The 25,815-nt window shown below is 36.7% G+C and overlaps 1 protein-coding gene across 5 annotated transcripts; it reads right to left on the reverse strand.

The window, feature by feature from the left end:
- Positions 1-998: 998 nt before the first annotated feature.
- Positions 999-25,768, reverse strand: LOC110827026 (uncharacterized). Of its 5 annotated transcripts, XM_087359370.1 has the most exons (10): positions 25,358-25,768; positions 14,750-14,869; positions 8,749-8,847; positions 7,256-7,382; positions 6,179-6,322; positions 4,631-4,938; positions 3,733-3,963; positions 2,470-2,932; positions 2,195-2,386; positions 999-1,550 (listed from the first exon to the last, which is right to left on the reverse strand). In XM_087359370.1, the coding sequence occupies exons 3-10, from the start codon at positions 8,836-8,838 to the stop codon at positions 1,393-1,395; spliced, it is 1,713 nt and encodes a 570-aa protein (XP_087215496.1). In that variant the 5' UTR covers positions 8,839-8,847; positions 14,750-14,869; positions 25,358-25,768; the 3' UTR covers positions 999-1,392. The 5 variants fall into 5 exon arrangements, with proteins under 5 accessions (XP_087215496.1, XP_087215494.1, XP_087215495.1 ...); XM_087359368.1 differs by lacking the exon at positions 14,750-14,869; XM_087359369.1 differs by lacking the exons at positions 14,750-14,869; positions 25,358-25,768 and adding an exon at positions 13,569-13,822.
- Positions 25,769-25,815: the final 47 nt, after the last annotated feature.

The following is a 25,815-nucleotide window of genomic DNA, read 5'->3' on the forward strand; positions in this document are numbered from 1 at the left end:
AAAAAACATTAGGAAAATCAGTTTTGATCTGGATTATCAAGTTTTTGGGCTAATCCATCATCTGTTTTTCTTAAAAAAAGAAAATCAAAAAACTTCATCTTTTATCACACTCAGTTAATAAATGTTAAAGCTTATAAGTTATAATTATGTGAAATGCTTAGAAAATCAGCTTTTAATTGAAAATTTTAAATGAAACTCATTTAATAGAGAAAAATAAATTAAATTTATTTATAAAAATGATAAAACAGTAGCGATGAGTTACACCTCTCACATTGTTTGACGCCTTAGAGATGTATCGACATAGAAATCAGATGATAAAGAACAGAAACTATGACGTTACGGTAATTTTAAATTAATCTCTCCAATGTTGGACTATATTTTAACAAATCTTTTACCGTCATTAGATTTACTCTGCTATATGCTCTGACACTCTAGGAATTTGTAAGTATTTTAATATATAAATATAACCCTTTCGTATCTGCATATTCGACAGCCATGACTCATGTAATGAAAAATATACTTTAAAATCTTTGGACCATAATTAATTTAACCTACTCATTATTCAGCCAGTCTGACGATCATAACGTTCTTCCATACTCAAGATACCATATTTCTTTGATTTTAGGAAATTTTTTCACATTCTACATTTTCTAAAATTGCCATGCGTCTTCCACATCATGGCATCTAAGAATCAATATAACGTCTCAATTCCTGAGAGCTTATCCCTAATAAAAGGGTGCACATTAAATGAATGGCATCTTCAAATCAAGGTCGTATGGAATTTTCCTGATATAAAAATATTGCCAACCATTCATCAGGGTATTTACTGAAATGATTAACAATTCACAACACAATTTTAAATTTTATCATAATTATTATAATAATTAATAATTAAATAAATATAACCTCAGACTTCCGAGAAACACAACTGCACGAGTTGGTATTACGAGAAGCAATGCATGAGTTTAGCGGAAGACAAATATTAAAACTTTCTCAAATTCTATAAATTATTTTTATTACAGCTTAATTTATGCTCAAAGAAAATGGGGCTGTAAATTGGAAAGGACGCTTTTCCAGGTGTAGAACGCACCTTCAATATTTGGCCGCACCTCTTAAGTTACACACTGTGTGGATTTGTACACGTTTCACCTGCCGTGCTCTACGCGACCGCAGTTAAATCAAAGAAACATTAACCTAGGTGTCGCTTTACCACCCATAACGGCACAGAATATTATTTCTGAAATTCAAGGGCCACCTCAGAATATTCTCGCTGCAGCGACGAATCTAAGGCGCGATTCTTATACTTAACCAAATAAATATAGGAGATCCTTCTCAGCAATGCTACCATCCTTGTAAATTGCGTCTGATATGAGACTTGCATATAATGACACGTTACGTATTGTCTGTATTATCCGTATTATCTTGATTGGTACTGGAAGATGTTCTCGTGACGACATACTCTATACTCCATGCTACTAGACATATGAAGATCAGCAGCGTTTGAGAGTGGATACACAGCGGGAAGCTTCCGGATATATCTCGGATTACACCTGCGGGTACACCGAAACAAATATTAACATAATGATGTAAACATTTACACCAACTGATTCATTACAACATTTCAGAAATAAGAAAAAATATTCATGAATGTTTTTTTAAGTTACGATCGAACTCTCGTTACGGCTCGTCCGTGGAACGATAGTTTTTTGTCTTAATCGAGAAATTTTTTATAAGTGGGTTTGTATCAAAATTAAAGACAAAATGACACCTTTGGTCATTAAAATGCTTGTAAAATGGAGGATACACGTGATGAAACTGCGTTAGAATAATTATTACTGTAACAAGAGAAAGTATGTGATCGCACACAGAAGCTGAAATATTTCACCTTTTAGCTCCACGGTTAACGAACAGAATAACACCTCGTCAGGCCACGTCTCTTTACCGAGTATGGCGAGCATGGGAGGAAAGGACTTCACAGATTTCTTGCAGCTTCAGAAACACCGGCGGTGATGACAAAACAAGCACGCCGTGTTAACGCGTGCACCGAACCGAAGTCCGGATTCCACGCGTGGAACTGAATTTAATTCCTCGTATGGGAGGAAGGCTACAGATCGAGAAACACCAAACTGGGGCATCCCAGAAGACACTAAACATTGTGAGAACCTGATCCTTCTTCTTCGACACTTATTCTTACCTATGATGGGGCCCAGTGCCACAATAAACAAACCCTTCGCTACCATGTGGAGTCCAAATGCTGCAGGCAACTTTTCCAGGCTGCAGTGTTCAGATATAGTGAGCATAAAGTTGATTAATGTAGCACCCCTGAAGAATCCACTTATCACTAGCGTTACCATCAGCGCCGTATATTCAGTCTGCTCCGCAAGCACTGTAACATTACAGGACAGTAAAATAAACCGCTAATTTGAAGTTTATATATTTTATAGGTTTTATAATCGCACTTCAAATTACCTGATCGGGAGATGCCCAGAAAGATGGAGGCTATTGCAAAAAGTGTCCTCCTCCTTATCTTCACTCTATCACATATAGGTGGCAGCACGGCACGTGCCAAGATGTCCGACACAGCAGTCATGGACAGGAAAAAAGCTGTATCTTGTTTTGTATATCCCAAATCATGTAAAAAGAAAGGAACTATCATCTTAAAATTCAATTCCGCGACATAAAATATTGAGAGGCCAAACAGAATATTGAGGTAGATCAGATCTTTCAGTAAGTCCAGGTCCATAAAATGTACGACACGTTTCCAGTACGAATTGTGACTGGGTGGTGTCGACACCTCCGATTGCCTTTTGACGTCCTTTTCCGACGTCGAGTTCTTTTTGACGTCTTTGCCCGCGGATGTTCTCTTCTTCTTTCGAAGATTCTTCATAAAGATACCGCCGTGATGGCCGTCTTCGTCGTCACTTTCCACATGCTGTAAGCAACGTGAAAATTGTTACTGATAAAAATATCGATGACAGAAATAAAAATATGGTGGAATATGAGAATGCACCACCACTTAATGGTACCTGCACCTTGTTGTGGTGGTGGGGCTTGAGTACCTCAGTGACCCCAAGAGCTACTGGTAGGGCCTCCCTAGCGAGATTGGTCGAGGGGGAGAGGTCAGACTAAGACAGGTACCCTGGTCCTCCAGGTTGGGGGTTAGTTGCAAGGCTAACAACCTTGCACCGTAAAAAGGAAGATGTTTCGAAACCTCAATCGAAGCCTCGGACAGACGGACCTAACAGAGGACCGAATGGAAGAGGAGAATTGAGGAGGCCATGGACCGAATACGGACCAGAGCCATAGTAGAAGAAGAATTAAGAGAGAGACAAATAATCAAGCTCAAATGCATGGTGTGTCTTTCTGGAAGAAGTTTTTGTAACCGTGGATAAACAAAGTTTTCCGGCACGTCTAGGTAACTGCTGGATGTCGCAGTCACTTTTGGGGTTTTTTGTAATATTATCTCAGAGCTGGAGGGGAGATGCATTGACGTACCGTCACAAACAGAAGGAACAACATTTTTGTTCAAAAAGTCATTTTCGTCAGGACGTTATCAGGTCAATTGGACGGTTGCCTGACGTAAGAGGCTACAGTGAAAATGACTCACAAATATGACTCCGTGTGTTATTGTAGAATTCTTCAGGAATAACAGTTTATATCTACAAAATATGAAACTGCAACGATCACATAACGTATCACCCAATCAAATCTGTAATAAATTATATTTCTTACCGTATGAACATGACAAGTGCTGCCGGTAAAGTCCATGCTGGAGATATTGGATATGACTGAAACCTTGCGCTTGTGAGCTGACATACTTCCGGTGGATACGATGCGGAGCATCTGTTGAGAGCGTTTTGTGGCAATAGGCTCCTGTTTCTCTATATCATCGTGCGCAGAGGCCGTAGTGACCGCAATCTTAGGTTTCTCTAGCAGTGGGGACTGTGCCTCAGATTCATTTTCCTGTGACAATCAAATTATAATATCAGATAATATTTCGTCAGACGTTCAGACTTAATTACGTTAACTCTTTACATATCAGGAGAGATGGTAGTCGTGGCACCTAAATGCGCGACGCGTAAGCCGACAGAGGGGAGTTCACAGACTCGGCTGCGGAGATGCACCGATCGAAACACAGTTTGGGCTACAAACCAACTGAAGCTGACACCCCTCTAGCGAATGCTTCGGACGGGTCCATCTCGCACGACCAAAATCACAACTCCTCGCTTGACATCTAGAACCAACTTCCAAGATGTTCTTGGTTTAATAACGCTTCGACAATGGTCAAGACCAAATTAACAACTTAACGCGAGGTACCACACCATAACACAAACCTTCAAACTTAAAATTAAAGTTTTGTAATTAGATAGGTTGTTGGAGGAAGAAGACCCAGTAACAGATGGGAGGATGCAGTTCCAACGAATGGAGGAGGCTAGGGCTCGATTTTGGGCTGTTACGCCATAGTAGTAGTTCCAACGGATGCCACACTGCTCCTGAGGATTAGAAATTGGAAGAAGGCAGCGGAGGAGAGGATCAAACAGAAGAGGAGAATTGAGGAGGCCATGGACCGAATAAGGACCGGACAGCCATAGAAGAATAATTAGATGGCTTTATAAACCTTTAAGTATACCTGTTTTCCAACTTTATTTTCCAGCTGCTCATTTTCCTCGGTCTTCTTTGGTTCCTCCGGCCGAAGATGCCACTTCACAGGCTGCAAGAGCATGGAACCGACAAGGGAATGGAGAGCAAAACCTCCGAGGATGAGCACGGATCCATGGAAGTTGTACGCTTCTAGCAACAGCTGCACGGCTTGCGGCATTGCCATCATACCCAGCGCAGTACCAACCATGGACATGCCGATGGCCTGGCCGCGTTTCTTGCTGAAGTAATGATTCAGCGCTACGAAAGTAGACGACCATGCGAAACCAACTCCCAAACCTGAAGCAAAATAAAATGGGTAAAAATTTTGGGTTCTCATAAAAATAACTGCCTTCTTGGACGTTACACCCCGTAGTCTTGTGGAAGATTATCGATGACGGGCAGGAAGCACTTCTGAAACGTTGGTAAACTTCTACCAGACTACGCGGTGTAACATTCTAGAAGACGGTTATCTTAAAGATGAGTACATTAATTATATTTTATGACGGTTCTCAAATTTGTCTCTAGCATGTTACAAATGTAATTTTGTATGGATTTCTAGAGTCTTGCGTCTACGATATTATACCTAACCTAAAATTCCATCTTCATTTAAGTACTGTGACTGTAAAAATGTTATTTAAGAAGGCTATTGACAATTTATATTGTATTTAAAATCTCAGTACGCTATCTGCGTCTTTATTTATTTTTTGTCTAGTAACATTAAAAGTAGCTCAGACTATACAGTATTAAATGAAGGATAAATGAATAATAAACTCAAAATGATAAGATAATCATAATTAAGTCGAGATAAACTGATTTAAAGTATTGTCAAAGTTGGATGAAACTTCAAAATTTTAAGTAATCCCACATTTTTCCCATTTCAAATGGAATATTTATTTTCTTTGATTTAATGTTGCATACAACTCATGGGCCCCAGAACCATGTTGGATATAATAGCAGTTCAATTGAGATCGATTGACTTTAATGATATACCAATCATTTTTAACTGTTCGAATTTACGGCCATTATAAGTTTTTATCGACACTTGATGAAAGAAAGGAAATGGTACTTACAAATACACAGCTTACAGTATGAGAAATGATAACAAAGCAGATAATTCATCAATATCAGAGAGAGTTTTGGACTCTGAGAGAAAAAATTGTGTATTACGCTGCTATATTCAGGAACAGACATAAAAGTTGCACTACTATCCCTATGCCAAGTTTTGAAAAATTTTACAAATGAATATACCATACTTCCTTAATTTCAATATGAAATTTCTCATTTTAAATTTTCAGAAATCAGGGTGAATCTTACATTTGACGGCTTTTCCTGAAAACGTATTAACAAATCAAGGATGCAGTTTACAATCAATAGTATCTTAAAACTGATGAAACATGGCAACATACAATTCCAAAATTATGTACATTATTTAGGGACAATTTTTCTGAAAAAAACAATGCATATTTATTGAATATTTATATTTTATTATTCAATTAATGCAAACACAGCTTTATACCTGACGTCTCTGATTACGTACCTCCCATAATACTGTATGTTGAAAGTATGTGCGTCATGCTATCTGCAGGGAAAGTTGTTATTAATCCCAGGGCACTCAATACAGACCCAAGTAGAGCAACTTTGCGGTATGAATACTTCCGGATGAGTGGGCCCACAAATAAACCTGAAAACACGTAATTAAAATAGACTGATTAAACATGTCTGCCTTCTGGGTTGTCGCGAGGTGTAGTTTGGTAGAAGTTTGCCTGCGTTTCAGAGATCGTAGCTGCCAACATCATCGGGGCGATGAGTCACTCATCGCGATGATTATGAAGTCAGCGAGGATCTCTGAAACGCTGGTAAACTTCTACGAGACTACATGGCTCAACCCACAAGATGGACTTACTGTCGTAAAAACCTCAAATCTTACTGAACAACTAAATAAGTAAAATTATACATCCATCTTCTTGAGCATTACACCGTGAAGGCATATACGAGTGGTGGTAGCACTGCACATATTCTTTGGCGGTAAATTCGAGCGAGTAGTCTGCTTCTCAGTCAGGACACGTAACTCTGAGGACAAATGTCCTCAGTATTCATTTGGGTAAGATGCCGAATTGACCTCAAGAGTTTTTCTGGGTGTGGTATAAAACATCTCATCTCTGGTGTGAAAATCAAACAGTGATGATTCAGTCTGTAGCCTGTCATTTAAATTATTAAAATATTTCAGCTTATATAAAGATGCATAAAACGTCTCGTATTCGTACACGATAAAGGTTAACAAAATATATAGGTTATGGGTTACACATATCGGTAAACATCGCGAATTTTATAAAAGGAAATACATTTTTAAACTCTTTTAACTCAGATAACTTTAGAATAGGTACAGTGTAATTTTATACATTGTAAAATATCCATGACGACTCAGTTGCTATGGTAACTATTTCTAAAATTGAAAGCTGTGGGTTCGATCCCATATACGGGCAGCGACAGTTTGGTTTCAACAGACATTTTTATGATGACTATGGAGCACATCGAGGACGCTACAGAATAAAACTAAATTCAGAACCTTCAACAGGTAAAGACGCTAGAAACTGTGGTCTGACACGTGACATACCAGAGAAGTTGATGGTTGCGTCTAGAGTACTCATGATGGCGGACGCTCCCATAGTTGTCACACCCATGTCTCGAAGTTTATCTCCAAACAGCAGCCCAAACGACGGCTCAATAGAACGGGTAGAGAGCTGTAAAATATTACTACGAATACTGAATAACATTTCAACTAGAAAATATAAATGAGCCGGGATAGCTCAGTCAGTATAGTGACTAGCTACGGGCTGGACGACCGGGGTTCGATCCCCGACGGGGGCAGAGGATTTTTCCTCTAGCCTCTGCGTCCAGATCGGCTCTGGGGCCCACCCAGCCTCCTCTAAAATGGGTACCGGGGTCCTTTCCCGGGGGTAAAGCCGGCCGGGGCGTGATGCTGACCACTCACCCCCATCTAGTGCAGAGATCAAGGAAGAGAGGAGCTATACCTCCTCTCACCCCAAACGCCTACATGGCGTAGAGTGGGACAAACTTTACTTACTAGAAAATATAAAATGTACAGAAAACTCAAGTCTAATACGATTCGTACTCAAATTAAATTTAAAAGATCCAAATATTTTTTTTTCTATTTATTCAGGAATGTGGTAACGCTTACTATCCCAATATTTGACTCAGGAAAACATTAAAGAATTAGTACTTGTGCGTTATCGTGACACATCGCTTTAAAAATAGGTTAGGTTAGGTTAGGTTAGGTTAGGTTAATGTGTGTGTGGATAAATGATATAAGTATACTTGAAAGTTATTATATTTTATTTCAATAAATGACAAATTATTATATTTGAGTCCCTAATTTTGTGTCCCGATAACCCACAAGTACCAAAGAATTTAAGAATAACTATCCTGTTGGTTTAAAATCATACACGACATGTCCTGAATACGAAACTGGATATGTAATTACGTCAGATATCACAGCATGAAACTCACATGCGATAATTTGGTAAAACGATGACAAAACTGAAAATAATATTACTATTTTTTTGTAATAATTTACACATTCTTAAATTCTGCATCTCGACGTACGTGATAAACTTCACATTCCAGCAGGTGTTTGTCATCCATGGAAAGAACATTTAAAAAAAATATATCAGCTAGACTGACTACAAGGTACTACGACCCAGAAGATTGAAATTTTTGTAGTTACTGCCACGAGAACCTAAAATCCTAATATCATTTCTTCATCACTTACAACATCTAATAGATTTTATCACATTAAATTTTTATCATACTTGGCTGTAACTGAACTTGGTTTAGCTGTCGTCAACACATGAATAAATGATCTGACTTTAAGTGAATTATCACTTCCCATTTCATGTCACGTCATACAAGTATTTTATTTGCGTAAAGATTTTTCACATCTCCGTAATTGTTTAAACTGGTTTGAATCTTTAAGTGGCTTTTCCGGGATCACACGTTCTTTGGACATAAATTTTTCGAGACAATCTACAACAGATAAGATTTTATTTCTGTTAGGTGAGACAAATTATCACAAATTCGATCACTTACATTAACCAACATGACACCGATAACAGCCACCCATCCCCACCCGCCATCTGGTGCCACCAGTTTTCGACCTTTCTTGTCTGCTTCTCCCATACTGATGATCTGTAAAGAAAGAAAGAAAGAAAGAAAGAAAGAAAGAAAGAAAGAAAGAAAGAAAGAAAGAAAGAAAGAAAGAAAGAAAGAAAGAAAGAAAGAAAGAAAGAAAGAAAGAAAGAAAGAAAGAAAGAAAGAAAGAAAGAAAGAAAGAAAGAAAGAAAGAAAGAAAGAAAGAAAGAAAGAAAGAAAGAAAGAAAGAAAGAAAGAAAGAAAGAAAGAAAGAAAGAAAGAAAGAAAGAAAGAAAGAAAGAAAGAAAGAAAGAAAGAAAGAAAGAAAGAAAGAAAGAAAGAAAGAAAGAAAGAAAGAAAGAAAGAAAGAAAGAAATAAAGAAAGAAAGAAAGAAAGAAAGAAAGAAGAAAGAAAGAAAAGAAAGAAAGAGAAAGAAAGAAAGCTCTTTGAGATTTTCACATTCTCATGGTGACAATTATGAAGATGGTTATGTTCTGGGATGCTGCGCTGTGATCATCCTGATGATGGAGGCAGTAAGTACATCTGAGATGTCAGTCAGTATATACCAGATGACACAGAACATCCCAGAAGTGTGTCATCTTCAATGAATGCTTTTATCAATAGGTATCTTGGTTAACTCTTTAAAAACACGGTGGTAATTATCTGTACCACCTGCTTAAATATTCAATAATTCTTTATTTTGCCCATGTAGTGTATTTACATGTTACGTATGAATTCTCAGAATACACAAGCGATTATTTTACTAAACAACATTAACAAATTGATTGTTCTTTGGTGACGAGTTTAGTTTTCTTTGAAAAAAATAATGGAACGTTTAAATATTATTTCGGCAAAATTCACGCTTCAAACGGTATTAAATATATACTTTTTACATTACAGAAACAAATGTTACAAATGTAACACTAAAAACAGACCATTAATTTTCACTTAGCCTACAAAAGTCATATTGACATTCAAATATTTATCACCTTTTTCTTAATTAGCGACGGGGCTGTAGAACTACAGCTACTAAGAGGCCAGTTGCCCATCATCTGGGTGATAAATGAGAGAATACAAATCAGCAGTGGAAAGATACTTATAAGAAAATGCCTAGTGCCACTTTGTCTATTACACGTTGTACTTACGGGGCCTATCCACGTACGAGTCCGGCTCGGCTCGGGTTCCATCGAGCCAAACTCGTTTGTGGCTGGGGTGTCACGAGCCGAGTCTGCTACGCATGCGCGGTGAAATATATCCGAGCCAGGCTCACGAGTCAAGCTCGCCGAGCCAGACTCGTACGTGGATGGGCCGCTTTAGACTGCCTTTAAAAGAAACACGGCCCCCTGTAGCCAGAACAGAAGCCGAAACTGAGACTAGTTGCTATTATATGAATAAATGTTTTAATATTACCCTTTTATTAGTAATATTATTAGCGACTGGTTGGATCAAGCCAAGGTCATTTTGAATACCACATTGTATGAATCGTAATCTTTAATAAGATAATTAAAGTGAAATTGCGTACAGAACATAAATATCTTTCCAATGTGATCTATACAATTTCGAATACTTAAATGGGTTTGATATTAATTCTTTGGTGGTAAATAAAAACGCTCGAGTACTTATCCTCGAGAAAAATGTTTTAAATACAAACCGCAGATCTTAATTAAATCCATGCAGGCATACCAACTTCTGTATGATTTTAATTTGATGAATTCGATTAAAATGTCATATGCAGTAGATGTTACAGCTAACGAACGTATATAAAAATTTTAAGTTCCCCAACATGGTGGACACCCATACCAAATTTAATTTAAATCCATCCAACTCTTTCAAAGACGAAACATGTGGGCACAGACAGACAGACATTAGACATTTATTTCATGGATTCCATACAAAAATAAATAAAAATCAAACTGCCCATTCACTGAAGGTCACGAATATCAGTAACTGTTCTATTATTAACCAGAACAAATGAATAATAATTAAACACACGCTAAAAGAACAATTATGCTTACTGTGCTAACACAACTCGACGACGAGTCAACAAACATGAAGATAATCTATTCTAAACACTGAAAGTGAATGTTGCAGCTGAAACTTCCACTGATTTTGTTTCAGACACCAGATATTCTGATTGAAATTTTCATGATTTTCCTCAGTCCTTCTCGCTCAAATGTCAGTATCCTTAAAATACAACATGACGAATTCTTCCCCCTACTTTTTTCAATTTATCATACATACGCAAATTATATAATATGAAGACTGTTTAATTTATTACTGATTTATTTGACAACGGTCCACACCTTCACAACACATTTTTATACTTCTTTAATATTATCCTGCCATCTATGACTAGGTTTTACAAATTGTCTTTTCTCTTTAAGTTTCGTGATTAAAATTTTTTGTATGCATTCTCATACCTCCAAAGTTAGCGAGAAAATTAAACTTTCGTCCATGCTGAACAAACGGTCACTTTACACGATGCTAAAAATGAGTTTTAAAACATTCTCAAAACTGTCTCACCTTGCAAAAAAAAATTTTTGAATAAAACGCAAAACAGAGACCTCAAAAATTCTTAAACTTCAGTCACGTTCTTATACATGGATAATATTTTATAGAATACAAGCAAATGAATGTAAGTCCATTATTGTATGCAATATCGGTCAGATTTGCAACACTGCATCCGTGTCTAAAATAAATGAACACTAATATCCGCACCTTTTAAGAAAGAAAAAAGGAATTATATTGAAAAGAGCCTGCCATTGGTCAATATCCTGATAAAGACGAATCCAATTCACACTTCCAAACCCTATTCACTTAGATCCATTTAATATTATTCCCGTAATCTACGCGTTCGTCTCCCAAGCGGCCATTTTCCTTTCCGACAATTCTGCCAACATTTCTCACCTCCCCCCCCCCAAAAAAAAAATCACAAAACAAAAGCTTCTCATGTTCTAATATTACGTAGGAGACAATGAAACAAGTTTTCTGCTGGTGTACAGGGAACTATAATTAAACGAAGTTACTTAAATAATGCGGTGCATTACGATTTTAAATTAATGAAAGTAAGGTTATGTTCGGAAAACCAGGATTCACGTCATCCCTATTAGTGCCTTATCAGTCCAATGTTACACATCGAAAAATAACCCCAACTGGCAGGAAACCAGACTGGTTCTCGTATCACGCGTGAGACAACTATCTAACTTATTAACCAATGTCTTTACAGATAGTCTTGTTATAAAACAAAAAAATGTATCAGACGTTTCAGAAGCTGGTTCTGTCTCCCGTTTTTATGGTAGAATGAAACAGTAAGCCTACTTACTCTGTGGTACTCATTAAATACAGCAAGTCAATATCCTATGCCTGACCCATTAAGTTTCGGTACGTGATAAATACTGAATCCACCCAACTGTAAAACGAAACTACTCTCTGTGGACAGTTACATAACCCTAATCCTTATCAGTAAACCTAAAAAAGAGTGTTTTAAGGCAGAAGACGACTTCACACGTATTACAAGTTAGGTAAAGCTAGTTCATACAAAATATCTGGAAGCAATGTTTTTCAAACTGGGTTCCTAGTAGGAAATTATATTTTTTTAAATTATTTTTTTAACGCATACAGCAATCCACCACTGACATATGCATATTCATTCGTTTTCTTATCAAGCATTCTTTATGTGTGGTGACTTCATCGTTTACAATTCGCGTACTGTTTCACTTTCCTGGTGTTGAACTTGGTCTCGAACTTTCAAAAACAATTCGCGGGAAAGGGAGCATAGCTCTGAGAATATTAAATCCAATGCTTATACATCGTTTATCTGCATGCAATAAGAGATGTTTAGACGTTGCCAAAATCATATCTACCGACTTGGCTTCTCACTAGCGACAGTGGTACAGTCCGTGAAAAATATTTCACACGGTCAGCATTCAAACCAGTTCATAACAGTAGTTGAATTTATACAGCTTAGTAGTATTTAAAAGGGGCCGCAAAGGGTTAAAACACAATAAGTCCTTTTTAAGTCACACTATACCAGCTTAAAACAAAATTAACCCTGCCCTGAAGATGGGAGACAATATGTTTATCCGAAACATACGAGTACGTGCGAGTCTACATCGCGTTACAACCCAGAACAACATGGACATACCCACCTCTGTGATAACCTCAAATCTCTCAGCAGAATTATTAATCACTTCTGTACAATATATCTTCCCAATTATGTTGATTATTTATCAGTCTCAGTGACATAAAATCTAAATATCAATTACTGTGTCACGTTTTTGTCTGCTTTAACACTTATAATGACATTTATTTTAGCACACACTCTGTAAACTGCAAAAAAACACTATCAGCAAACCAAACCTGTAATTGAACACGAAGAATTTTTATTTAATAGCTGTGCACAACATTCATGTCTGAAAGTAAAAGGTTCGCGATTTCTGCGCCGGCTGTGACAAGAAGTGGAACTAAAAATACTCTCGCGCCGGCTGTGACAAGAAGTGGAACTAAAGAACCTTTCCACCTCTCCACCTGTTGCATTAGGTACTTAACTTTATGCAAATTCGGTTGTAAATACAAAACAAAACACGAACTTAAAAACACAAATATATCCTTCCATACTTCCGCAAAGCATTTCATTACGAAATGACAAAACGCCATTTAAACTCAGCAGAGTTTACATAACCCTTTTAACAATCTGACAAAGAGGCAAATGTAAGGAACACGAAAAGTATCTGTACACACTGTAACAATAAATATTACCTTCTATTCTTCTTCTTACTTTAATCGTGATATCCAACTTGCATACGGCCAGTATTAAAATTTCAGTCTTCTTGATGACAACAGAAAAGTTTATAATTAACGCGTAATTAACACTGTCATCACAATTGAACGAAGAAAGCCATATAAATACTTTAACTATCTCCTCTCACACTCCAATCAGTTGTCTAACGCCAGACATCAGCTCATACAAGACAAAACAAAACACAACCAACGCGCGTTCCGTCTACTAAACGAATGCAAGCCGTGATGTCTCTCGTTTCCAGTGGCTTGTAGGGGAAATAGGAGAGAGGAGAATTATCTATATGTGCAAACTGTTCACTATTAGTAACTGGAACAGGAAAATACTTATGACTCGATCACTCCCGCACGTGAACTGCTCGACAAGCGATGTTTCAATATCATCTAAATCGATGTTATAAGCTGTCCGGGAGCCATTAACAAATAGTCATACTACGTAATTCAAATCACTGTTTCAGAATCGGTCTGACATAACCTAAAACTACTTGAATGCCTGTCACATTCCTCACACGCGACCTGATGATGGAGGCAGCAAACATCTCCCAAAATGTCTGTAAACTTCTACCAAACTACACGGGGCAACAACCCAGAAGACAGCCATCTTCAGACTCACCGCCGTATATTATTAAATATAATAAATGGTTCTTCGTTTAGTGGTTTGTCTCACGTGACTACACGGTCAAATGTAAAATTTTTCTACTGTCTTAATTCTCATCCATCGGACGTGAGAGCAAAGTCAAAATCTGTAATAAAAATCAGAATCAAAACTTTCAACACTCATATTTTGTAACGTTACATTCAGTTTGTGTACATTTTAGGAAATCACAAAACATAACCTCATTTAATCACGCATAATAAAACAAAAAAAAAAACTTATATCATGACTGTGGTGTGAGCATTCGATCTAGTCCCATAAAGACCTACACGGGTGTCTGCGTACGGAAGTGAATGTGGGGAATCCCCGAGCAGGGATTCCCCGACTGAGAAGCCACTGGCTCCATAATTGTTTTACTGTTAGCACGTAACAATAACGTAATTAAAATAAAATATTATGCGTTTTCCAGTTTGTATTTATTGGATATGCAATACGTTATACACAATGGGAACATTATTATTTTATTCGATAACTTTGTGGGTTAATTTAAAATTCGTCTTTCTTACCAAAAAAAAACTATTCTGGCTGAAACACGCATTCGTGAACGCTGAATTCAAGAACCACAAAAATAGATTTCGGATGACGCGCGTGCGGATAAGTCCACGTTAAAACATCCATCAGACAGTCTGAAACAAAGAAACTCTTCATTTCCATTGAAGAAAGACGTTATGATGACCACAGAAAACATATCACATTTTGATATAGCTGACGCACGAAGACATATTTAACATAAATAAAACAAGTACATAACCGATTAATTTTATCCAATGTCAGTTTCTCATGTCTCATAGAAAACCCATCAGTCCAACACACATCTCCAGAACCCAAAAGAACATCATTAAACATCGTCACGACCATGAAAACCTCAAATCTCACATAGTTAAATAAATGCTTCGAAAATATGTCCAAGATCCGATACACGGTATGACAATATAACATTAAAATTACGTTCACGTATAAATTAAAACCATATTAAATTCGATTCCATGCATTTTTGAATGTTTATAAATGTGTAATGTGAAAACTCGCTCTTTCACCGTGAAAACATTACGTAAAATCTATACAAAATATTAATTTTACTTATGTATTGTATTATTATAACTTATTCCATATCCTACTGTCATCAGACCAACTTATGGATCCATGGAAAATAATAAAGATATATTTATATATAGATTATGGGTGTCCTCAGAGTGGGCAGAATTAAAAGTTTGTTCACCCCTGAAGTGAAGTGTCTTAAGTGATGCATAAGCGAATTCCAAGTGGTTTGTTATCTCAAGATTACCAGACATCGAAAAAACCTGAGCTGTGAATACAGTATCCAAGTTTCACTGCGTACAGTCTACGTACAGAATAAATAAATTATTCCGATATAGGGGGAAAAAACAAACAAACAAACAAACAGAAAGCCTTTTGAATATCTAGAATGAGATCATGTTCAATCCGTTTATCTTCAATACCGTTCGAAGCCAAAGTTGGTCTGAATAAGTTTTAAGAATTCAGCCCGTACCGCGAAGAAAACACTACACTTCAAAATTACAAAGATAAACTAGTTAATGTTATTTAGGTAAATGATCTCTGTTTACACTGAGAATCATACGAAACCCATACATACAAAATAAAGAAGAAAGGTGGTATATATAATTACCATTAGGCTTTAAAAAAAAATAATAAAAATCCACTGCAAAATACTTGCAGATTTCAATTGCAGATGAAAAGAAAATATAAATTTCCCATTGTATGCGTGTTATTCACACAGTCGCCTTTCTCTTCATCGGTACATTGGCAAAGAAGTATGTCATTAAATAACGGGCTCTTATCCTTGCTTTACTCTGAGTCAGCACGGCATTACCACTGATACCAATCGAACCCATAATTGCATCAAGTCGATTAGTACAATTCTCATACCGTTATATAACACGAGACCTGAGTATCTCTAAACACGAAATCACTACATCTGAAACTTGTTTCAGGTTCATTGTGGTTATGAAGGGCGAATTTTTCAGGGAAAAAAAAATGTCATATAACCCACTATATTACGTCTTTAGCCAGGATAAAAATAACAGAAACTTCAAAAAAAAAATTTATTGCTAGTTTTATATAAAATAACATTAATTATGACATCTTTCGTCTAAATGCAGTTGTCATCAGAATCTATTACGTTACGTTATATATGTTGAAAAGTGAATTTAAACCTTCGTTCATGCTATTAGATGTAAATATAATCTCAAATATAAAAAAAATCAACAATGCCTGTGGAAACAGATGATTTTCATAAATATATAAAGATACATAAATAAATCCCATGCTAATAAACGGTTAATGTTTTACAGATGATCTATAGTTATACCTCTCCTGTTTCAGTTTTCTAAAAACAATACTTTTACTTTACATTTAAAACTTTATAACTGTATCGTTTCGAAAATTACATATCCATACGCTGCCAGAAAACGATAAATTCTTTGCTTTTTAATGAACCACTTCATTCAAATTCTGTAGCATTTGACATTTAAAAGTGCTGGTTTAAGAAGATGTAGTTGTCTATTTTGACCGAAAATTTGCTTGTGGGAGATTTTCCAAAAATAAATAAAAACCAAAAATAGCTGGTTAAGTACAGGATTTAAAATTGCGGTTACCCAAACCACGTCATCACTTACGCCATCTGTTGACATGATGGCTTTCATCCAGATGTCCAATAACAGACAGACACGAGTTTAAAATTATAAGAAAGCGACTCGTGACTGTCGTAATGACCGCGCGGTAACTGTGGTTGTGGGTTCGAACCCCAGTAAAGGCATCGATGTTAATCCGCGTTTTCCTGTGTTATATTCTATGTATGTAGAAGTCTTACATTGGGCTAATTCCCCATTTACGGAAGCATTTCAATTAAAAAAATTATTCAAAACCTCATTGAAAATTCTTCAGAAAGGTCAAAGTTCACAATAGGCTATTTATTATTATTTATTTTTTTAGTGTTCTGTCTGACGACAGGTCCATATGAACAGGATCCTTCCATCCTTTTCTCGGACTGGGACCTGTTCATATACGTTCTTGGCAGATGATCCAGAAGTGGTTTGCCATTGCCTTCTTCTGTGTGTGAATGGAGTAATTGTTGGGATGCCACGGAGGAAAACTCCGTGTTGCCTAGACCACGGCCTTGCCCAACACAAGTTATAAATTCGGGCACCGCCGGGAATCGAACCCGAGACCCCAGGATTACAAGGCCAGCGTTCTAACCGCTAGACCACCTCATCTTATTATTATTATTTAGTGTTCTGTCTGACGACAGGTCCATATGAACAGGATCCTTCCATCCTTTTCTCGGACTGGGACCTGTTCATATACGTTCTTGGCAGATGATCCAGAAGTGGTTTGCCATTGCCTTCTTCTGTGTGTGAATGGAGTAATTGTTGGGATGCCACGGAGTAACCGGGGAAGCCCCCGGAGGAAAACTCCGTGTTGCCTAGACCACGGTCTTGCCCAACACAAGTTATAAATTCGGGCACCGCCGGGAATCGAACCCGAGACCCCCAGGATTACAAGGCCAGCGTTCTAACCGCTAGACCACCGTGGCTATAATGGGCTATATGCACATGTAATAACATAAAGTAACCATCAGTGTAATACAGGGTGATCACAAACTAAGGTATAACTTAGAAGGCGTGTAACATTTTATCCAGAACGTATATTGAGGAACTAATTACGCTATTAAAGTGTTCAAACATTAAAGTATTTGTTCATTCGTGTTCGATGTGGCTTCTATTGGTGATTTAAGACATCCAATCTGAATGTAATGTTGTTATTGATTCAGCCCAACAATCCGTGACGTAATACTATGTACATTATGTGATATGACTGCATTCAGTTGACACGTGCGTTGCTCACAAACGATAAATAAAGATCACTTCCTTACAGATTATTTTCAAATTATCATTCACTTCATCATCCTACCATCAGATGTTATTCTTTTGGTTAAAAGACGGATGTGGCCCGGTTTCATGAAGAAAAAGGCAAGCCAGAGGTCATTTCATTATCTGTATTTAGTGTCATGTCAAGAGTTTCCAGCTGCAAGGCACTCACTGTCTCACGCGAAAAGATTTGTGGTTCACAACTGGTTGTTTGCTTCTAGTACTTGGAAATAATTAAATAAATATGCCACATTTCTTACGCCTAAGTACGCCACTAATACGAACAGATGTTCAAGTACATATCCTGTAAACCCGAAGCTAGTCTAAATAATATTTAAGATTTCACCCAATCAGTCCGGTCCAAATATACAGACAAACATAGAAGTTAGACGAACAGACAGTTAACTTCTGTAGTAACGGATTCATGACCTTGAATCTACACTAGAGCGGACTGTGTCCTTAGACATTTTAAATATCCGTGCCATAGGACAGAATGCCTGAAGGTCCGACGACATGAACACAAGACAGGAGTCAGAACACGTAATAACGAGGCAACAAATAAAAAATAATAATTACCCGAATTACATTAAAATATCTAATCTTAATCAACCCTTAAAATAAAAGTGGAAATAATATTAAACATCTGCATCAGATCAGTAACTGTGCATTTTGTAACGACTCAGTGCAAAAAGGGATTATGTCCTTAAAAAACCAATAAATTAGTCCTTAAACTAAAAGTGACCTGTGTTTGCTTTGCTGTACGGAATAAGTTGTTAAATATTTAACGAGCTTTTCCTTCAAAGGGTTGATAGATAAGACATTTTTTTTTTTAAATTTAAACAGTGAATATTATCAATACGAAATCTCTTCCCGATACACAAATTCTCATAATTACTTAGCGAAATAAATTTCTGTTACGCTGTATAATTAAAAATCACTGTCGACGTAATAATTATGATAAGGATTAGGGGTATGGTTTGAATCAGTTTGGTTCAAGATATTGTGAATACGATAATGTACCTCAGGGTTACATAAAATACGGGAAATTTCGTGACTAAGCTAAACGTACTGTTAACTTCAAAAGGACACTTTTCCAATGTGTTAATTGAAAATACTGTAAGGAAATGAGATTGAAATTTTTAGTTAAAGAAATAGCACAGAAAAAGTAAAAAATAATAAATAAAAACAATAATATAACGTAAATCATATCGTTGCGTAATTACTTAAAATTATTACCAACAAAAGCTTATTCACAGATGGCTAAAAATAAACAAATCAAAATATTTATAACATTTGCGACAGATACACACACGTGCATCTAGGAAAAGAGTAATATGGTATAAAAACTAAATTAATATAAAGCACTCACATAAATGTAATGGACTTCGGAAGAATTATTGAACCATAACATCAAAATAATATTAATAAGGTCAACAACCTTTATCTTCAGATAACCAATTTTTTTCCAATACAGCTCAGCTGTAACTAAGTTGAGAAACGATGTAAATGTGGGTCGATCCGAATAATCAGAAATGTGTGTGGGCAATTAAAATAACACAACTGTACAAGACTTACTTATCAAAACACCCAATGACCCCGTTTGCTACCAAATACTGAAGTTAGCGGCAATTATATTTACCAACAGACGACGACTTGAGACCATCAGTAAACATCTGCTTATAGATAAGACACGTGATAAATTGTCAGGCAAGTTTCCAGTTCTTTGTTTGAAATCATTAAACTTTATGAGTGTGATCTCTAGCACCTATGATGGAATTTATTAAGCATCTTTAATATAGTGATACAGCGCGCCTGTTTTAGGTTGGCCTTTCTTCTGCGCATTGTACTGTATTGTAGGGATTTAGCAGCAGGTTGCTAGCGTTGAGTTTATTTTATCAACAATTTAAGCCAGATACTAAAAGACCTGGTTACCTTGGACCATTTAACCAGACATGAAATTACTGCGCACCCAAGATCAGAAGTCTCTTTGAAATAGACGACGTATACAATCTCGTTTTATATGCAGCCGACATGGGTGTTATTTTATGATTTATTGGTCTCTACCAGTTGGAATGTTTTCAAACTACTTCTATATTTTGTGGCAGAAGAATTTTACATCATATATATATATAAACATACATTTCAACGATCTAAACATGAAAGGATGAGGTTACTTGGGAGACCTTGGCATATATGAGGATATGTTAACTGGCGTGCCTTATAAACTTCTACATAAAATTGAAATCGTGTGTATTCGCTTATAGCTCGAGAACGGATAAACCAATTTGTATAAAATTTGGCACGCTTATTCCTTGAGACCGTGCCACGGTGGCCTAGCGGTTAGAAGGCTGGCCTTGTAATCCTGGGGTCTCGGGTTCGATTCCCGGCGGTGCCCGAATTTATAACTTGTGTTGGGCAAGGCCGTGGTCTAGGCAACACGGAGTTTTCCTCCGTGGCATCCCAACAATTACTCCATTCACACACAGAAGAAGGCAATGGCAAACCACTTCTGGATCATCTGCCAAGAACGTATATGAACAGGTCCCAGTCCGATAAAAGGATGGAAGGATCCTGTTCATATGGACCTGTCGTCAGACAGAACACTACAAATAAAAAAAAAAATTCCTTGAGACCAGGAACAGATTTTAGAAAGGTTAAAATGTTAAAAAAATGTTCCTTAGTTTGATAATGGGTGAGGGTTGTTCTTGAATATCGGAAGATCACAGAAGAACGATTTCAAGACCAAAGATATTTGATTCAAAGGGGAGACTGCAGAATCAAAGGCCAAATTGCTCTCGGTTCGAGTCCCGATGAAGATCATTAATGTATAACTCGGTAACTAAGTACGATTTAAAAGCGGTGTAAAGAACAAATTCACTATTATACCAGACTCTAGAGCGTTTTCTCGTGATGAGGAGCCATTTTACTGTGAGTTGCACCCCTAGTGGCCATTTTTAGAGTTAATTCACTTCTCCGATAGCTACAAACATTTCTTTTGAAGTAACTTTAATATCTGTGTGCAGTCTATTTTTTTAAACAGACATCTGAAACCTCTCAAACTGTTTTCTCTCTGTAATGGACAAGTATTATTGCCAGTTTTTGTCTAATATCACACTAGTACTCCATGCAACGAAAGTCAACGTTAGAATCCAATCGAAAACAGGGCATTACACAAATGGCTACTGATTTAATCACACGATTACAACGTAATCTAGAAACACTTTTAATAAATCTCGTATAATTTTTTATGCAGTGCTATTATCAGCTTACTGGATTAACAGGTGCAGAAATCTTTCCTCCAAAGCGGATTGTCCAACGCAGATTCGGTTATACGCGACAAAAAAATTAGAAATGCCAAAAGCGATCTGTCAAACCCGCTGTAATAACACACGAAAAATCTCACCGCTGTTTCAAAAGCTAAGGAAATTTTAGCTTTTGCTTGTATATTTGTACAAGAAACTTTGTTTATTTTATTCAGCGTGTGTAAGAGTATAAATATTATTGTAAGTCGTTAACTTGTGTATTACTGATTTCTTTTTCGTATTTTACTGTTTATGATAAAAGTCCGAGACATGACTCTACCCTGAGGCAAACTAATACAGTCCACACTATTAATTTAAAACTTTAATATTATCCTTTCATATATTCAGATTAAACATGTAATTGTGTCTCACTACGTCAATAAATGCACCACATAACCCTCTGAAACCAAATATCATGTAAATAATAAATACAAATTAAGTCCGTACCGCAAAGAAAACAACACTTTTCTATTACAAAAAAAATGGTTATTGTTGTTGAAGGAAATAATAGCTGTTTATCGTGAGGATCATAAAAAATCCATAAATACATTATGTAGGTAAGTAAAATGTAGTGTTACTGATTGCTTAAGTGTGTGATATATGAGAATCATTTACGACTGGATTTTAATACCATAAAGACTTTAATCACTTCGAATGGGCGTTGAGTTATTCATGCGTCGTGATAACCATACAGTGATATAATGTGATTGTGATAATGTTATCAGTACCAGACCTTACAGCTGTCGTCTATAATACAGTTTATTTTGTATATTATATATAACTGACGGCTACCCGCCATTTAAAATTATAACTGTAACAGTTACAGTCGTAATTGTGGCTTGTTACAGTTTCATAGTTTCGAAAACAAAAAGACTTTCGATCTCAATTCAATTCAATGTCGCATTTGCTTCAGATGCTACAAAATTTCATCATCTATTCTTTAAAAAACTGGCGTGATTGTGGGATTTTATTGCCGGTGGATTGGTAGACCTGATTCTTACTAAATATCGCGGCCGAATGGACAGTCAGTACCATTGCTTTGTATTTATAAGCTCCTGGGTTAGATTTCATAGACCAGCTACCCTGAATGACGTTTATCGTTCATTCACTAACGAAGAATTGATCACCGGCCATAATATTGTTAAGTTAAGCCTAGATTTATTTGTTAGAACAGTAACGATTAATATCGACTCGAATTCGATTCTCGATCCTGGGGCCAGCTATCGATACAAGGCTCTCTTCACATAACCTCCAAACAATGCATGACTGCTTCCTTTCGTATTCTTTAAATGAATAATTTTCTACTGTCCTCCATCTTTGCAATTCGTATCGTATACAATTCAGAAAGTATAAAATCGAGAAGGCGTATGAACAAAAAAACATTGGAATATTTGTTGCTGTAGAAAATAGCCTCAACCAAGGTGAACATTTACAATTCTGGCATGGTTACAACGTTGTCCACACTTAAGGCACGTGGAACATGCAAAGACCTAAATAAATTTGCAGTGTACAATGTTGGGAGGGGGGAAAAGGGTCTCGAAAAACAAACATCGAATGGCTGGGGAAAAAAAACAATTAAAGAGTACATTCTTAAGGCTTCTCAAGCAGACGAGACGGAAATAATTTAAAGGAAGAATTGAGTTTTGTACGGAAAAGGGAGATAAATCCACAGACGTATTTTACGTAGAATAAAAATTACTAGACTTATACCAATGTTCGTAAGTTAATTTTTAAAATCGTTACTTTTAAATAACATTTACAGATGTGCTCTTTGACGTTGGTCGTTGTTGGATTAATATGATACTAGATTATTGTTACAGGACATTTAAATTATCCTAAAGTCAATGTCGCGCCTTGGATCCTATTGTCATGCAACAATGTGACCTCCGATAAATTCTACAGATATTTTTAAAGTGTACGTCGCTCGAGCTATACAGCGGAGAAACCGAATAATAGCAAAATATTACAAACACGTACATGTTAAAAATCAATAGTAATATAAAACACGCCTAACACTTCTACACGGCGATACACAAACTCAACTTAACATTAATTTTAAGTTTTTCTCTGCAACAATTTAACCCCACCGGGGAGACATTCCCCAAGTTTGCTGTTACAAAAGTTGGCAATCTTTATTGTAGACTTTCATTTATGTATCGACTCGCCTCGACCGTTAGTCTGCAGTGTGAAGGTCACAGGAAGTGAATGTTTCATATTGTCACTTATTTGTAACACTGAAGTATTTTTAAACCGACCAACTAACAGAGGAAAAGATAAATTCATAGCGTTTCCGTTATTTTACATGAATCCGAAGCTAAAACACACATACATAGAGTAAAGGGTTTGAAATAGATTAGAGGTGAAATAATTCAGCTAGCTTGCTTCTCGACCAATCGAATTTCGAGCCCTTGTTACGTGATCATAAACAACTTTCTCTCCAAGTTAAATGGCACTCAAACGACGTCCATTTATGACAAACCATAACCTTATCTACTTGCAGGATTATACAGAGTTATAACAGTCTAAAACATTCTACGAATTCCTGTGTTACAGTAGATAATTAATATTAATTATGAATATTAATTTGTAAATTAAGAACAATGTACGTTTCTATCTTTAATATATTTATGGAATAGGTAGACTTTTACTGGATTTTATATTTGATTTTTATCGTGTAAATAACACAAAATTATGTACTTATCCCCTTCTCAAAAAATCGTCAGTAAAGCGTATCACTCCGCTCTTAGTGACCTTGTGCTGATTTACTGCTGAAAGCTTCTTGGTGTGAAGCACGTGTCAAAGCAGTGCAAAGAAGTTTTCATACATTGATTTGTTTACGAACACACTTCGCGTTCTGAAAACTAAAATGTGTAACAAGTTGCTACCTAGACATTGGAAACCTCTGGTATAATGTAACTGGTTCCACTCCAAGAAAACAATACAAAATATCAGACATTTCACCCTAACTAACAAACCAAAGCTCTTCAAAGCAATAAAATCAAAAGAGAAGCTAATTGTTGAAAGTGATTCATCCTGGAAAGAAACTCCCTTCTTTATCTTTTAGTAGGCTGACGTAACGCATTGCACTATTTATAATAGCGAACTGGAGAATGCAGTGCCATCTGTTTACCAACAGAGTTACTACGTACCGAACATGTTGTTTACGTAGGTGCCGCCGCGACCAATCGATATGTTCCGGAACTTGTGCTAACTGATTCATTTTATCGAGATAAATTGAACATGTAATAACGTGGCGGTGTGTTTGCACATGTGTCTAGCCATCCAAATGTTTGGACATGAACGAAGGTCAAGATCCGGGATAGTTCACGCAGTCCAGTAACTGGACGAACGGGTTTCGAGGTTAAAAATGAGCGGAAGTTATCTGTTCTATCGCCCAAACAACTACATAGCGTGTAGCGGGGCATTATTGTAATATTAACACAACGTTGCCAGACGAATTTAGTTTGTTTGTATCGACCCAATACAGGAATTTATCGATTTTCTTAAAAAAAAAAAACTTATCGAAACATGCTGCACACGCTAGTAAGACTCTTAATAAACCTCAAGGTTGTTTCAACGATCATGTAGGAATTACACATTTTTAAATTAATCTAACCATATTATTGTCATCATTGAATTGAATTGAATAATATCCACCCTTTCTTCGTTTTTGGGAGATCCCACATTCAAATATTGGCTCTGAGGCCGGCTATCGTGACCGAGAATTTTCGTGGTTTTACTCACTATTGACAAACGTCCATGTAAATTAGGTGATAATAACTTCCATATCACTTTTAATTCATTAATCATCTTATTAATGGGCGCTGTACGTTGGGTTAGTAACAGCTTCCGTAAATAAACCACAATAAATAAATAATCATAGATTATTAACAATATACTAAACCTCGTTTAAGATGTGTTGACCGCTGTATGTTTCATCCTCCAGATGTCACGAACCGAATTTTGAGATGTGGGTAACATTTAAATCATGATCGGTGCAGCCATCTGACTAACAGCCAGGTGTATCGAATTACCAGTCAGCTTCGAGCTACAAACAGACCTCCAAGGTCATCCATAGCGGATACTGTCCGTATGAGCTTGTCTCTAGCCGAATTCACAAACATCTGCCTGTCTGTGTACTTGCTATTGAAACCCTGAGATCTACAACCCATGACTTCGCCTCCATTCTACGCTTCATACCATGATTTTAAAACAAAGATTTCTCCCCGAGTTCTTCGTTTCTTATCCTTCTTAACAATTACACAATACACAAACCACAACCCAAGTACACCGGTATAAACAGAAACACAACGTAGGCGTACAAGTTACGTCAGACGGGACAGTGCTACCAACAATAATGCG

The sequence above is a fragment of the Zootermopsis nevadensis genome, unplaced genomic scaffold (genome assembly GCF_977971745.1).
Source record: "Zootermopsis nevadensis isolate Lab colony 2312 unplaced genomic scaffold, Znev_1.0 Znev_ptg000031l, whole genome shotgun sequence".
Taxonomy (NCBI): domain Eukaryota; kingdom Metazoa; phylum Arthropoda; class Insecta; order Blattodea; family Termopsidae; genus Zootermopsis; species Zootermopsis nevadensis.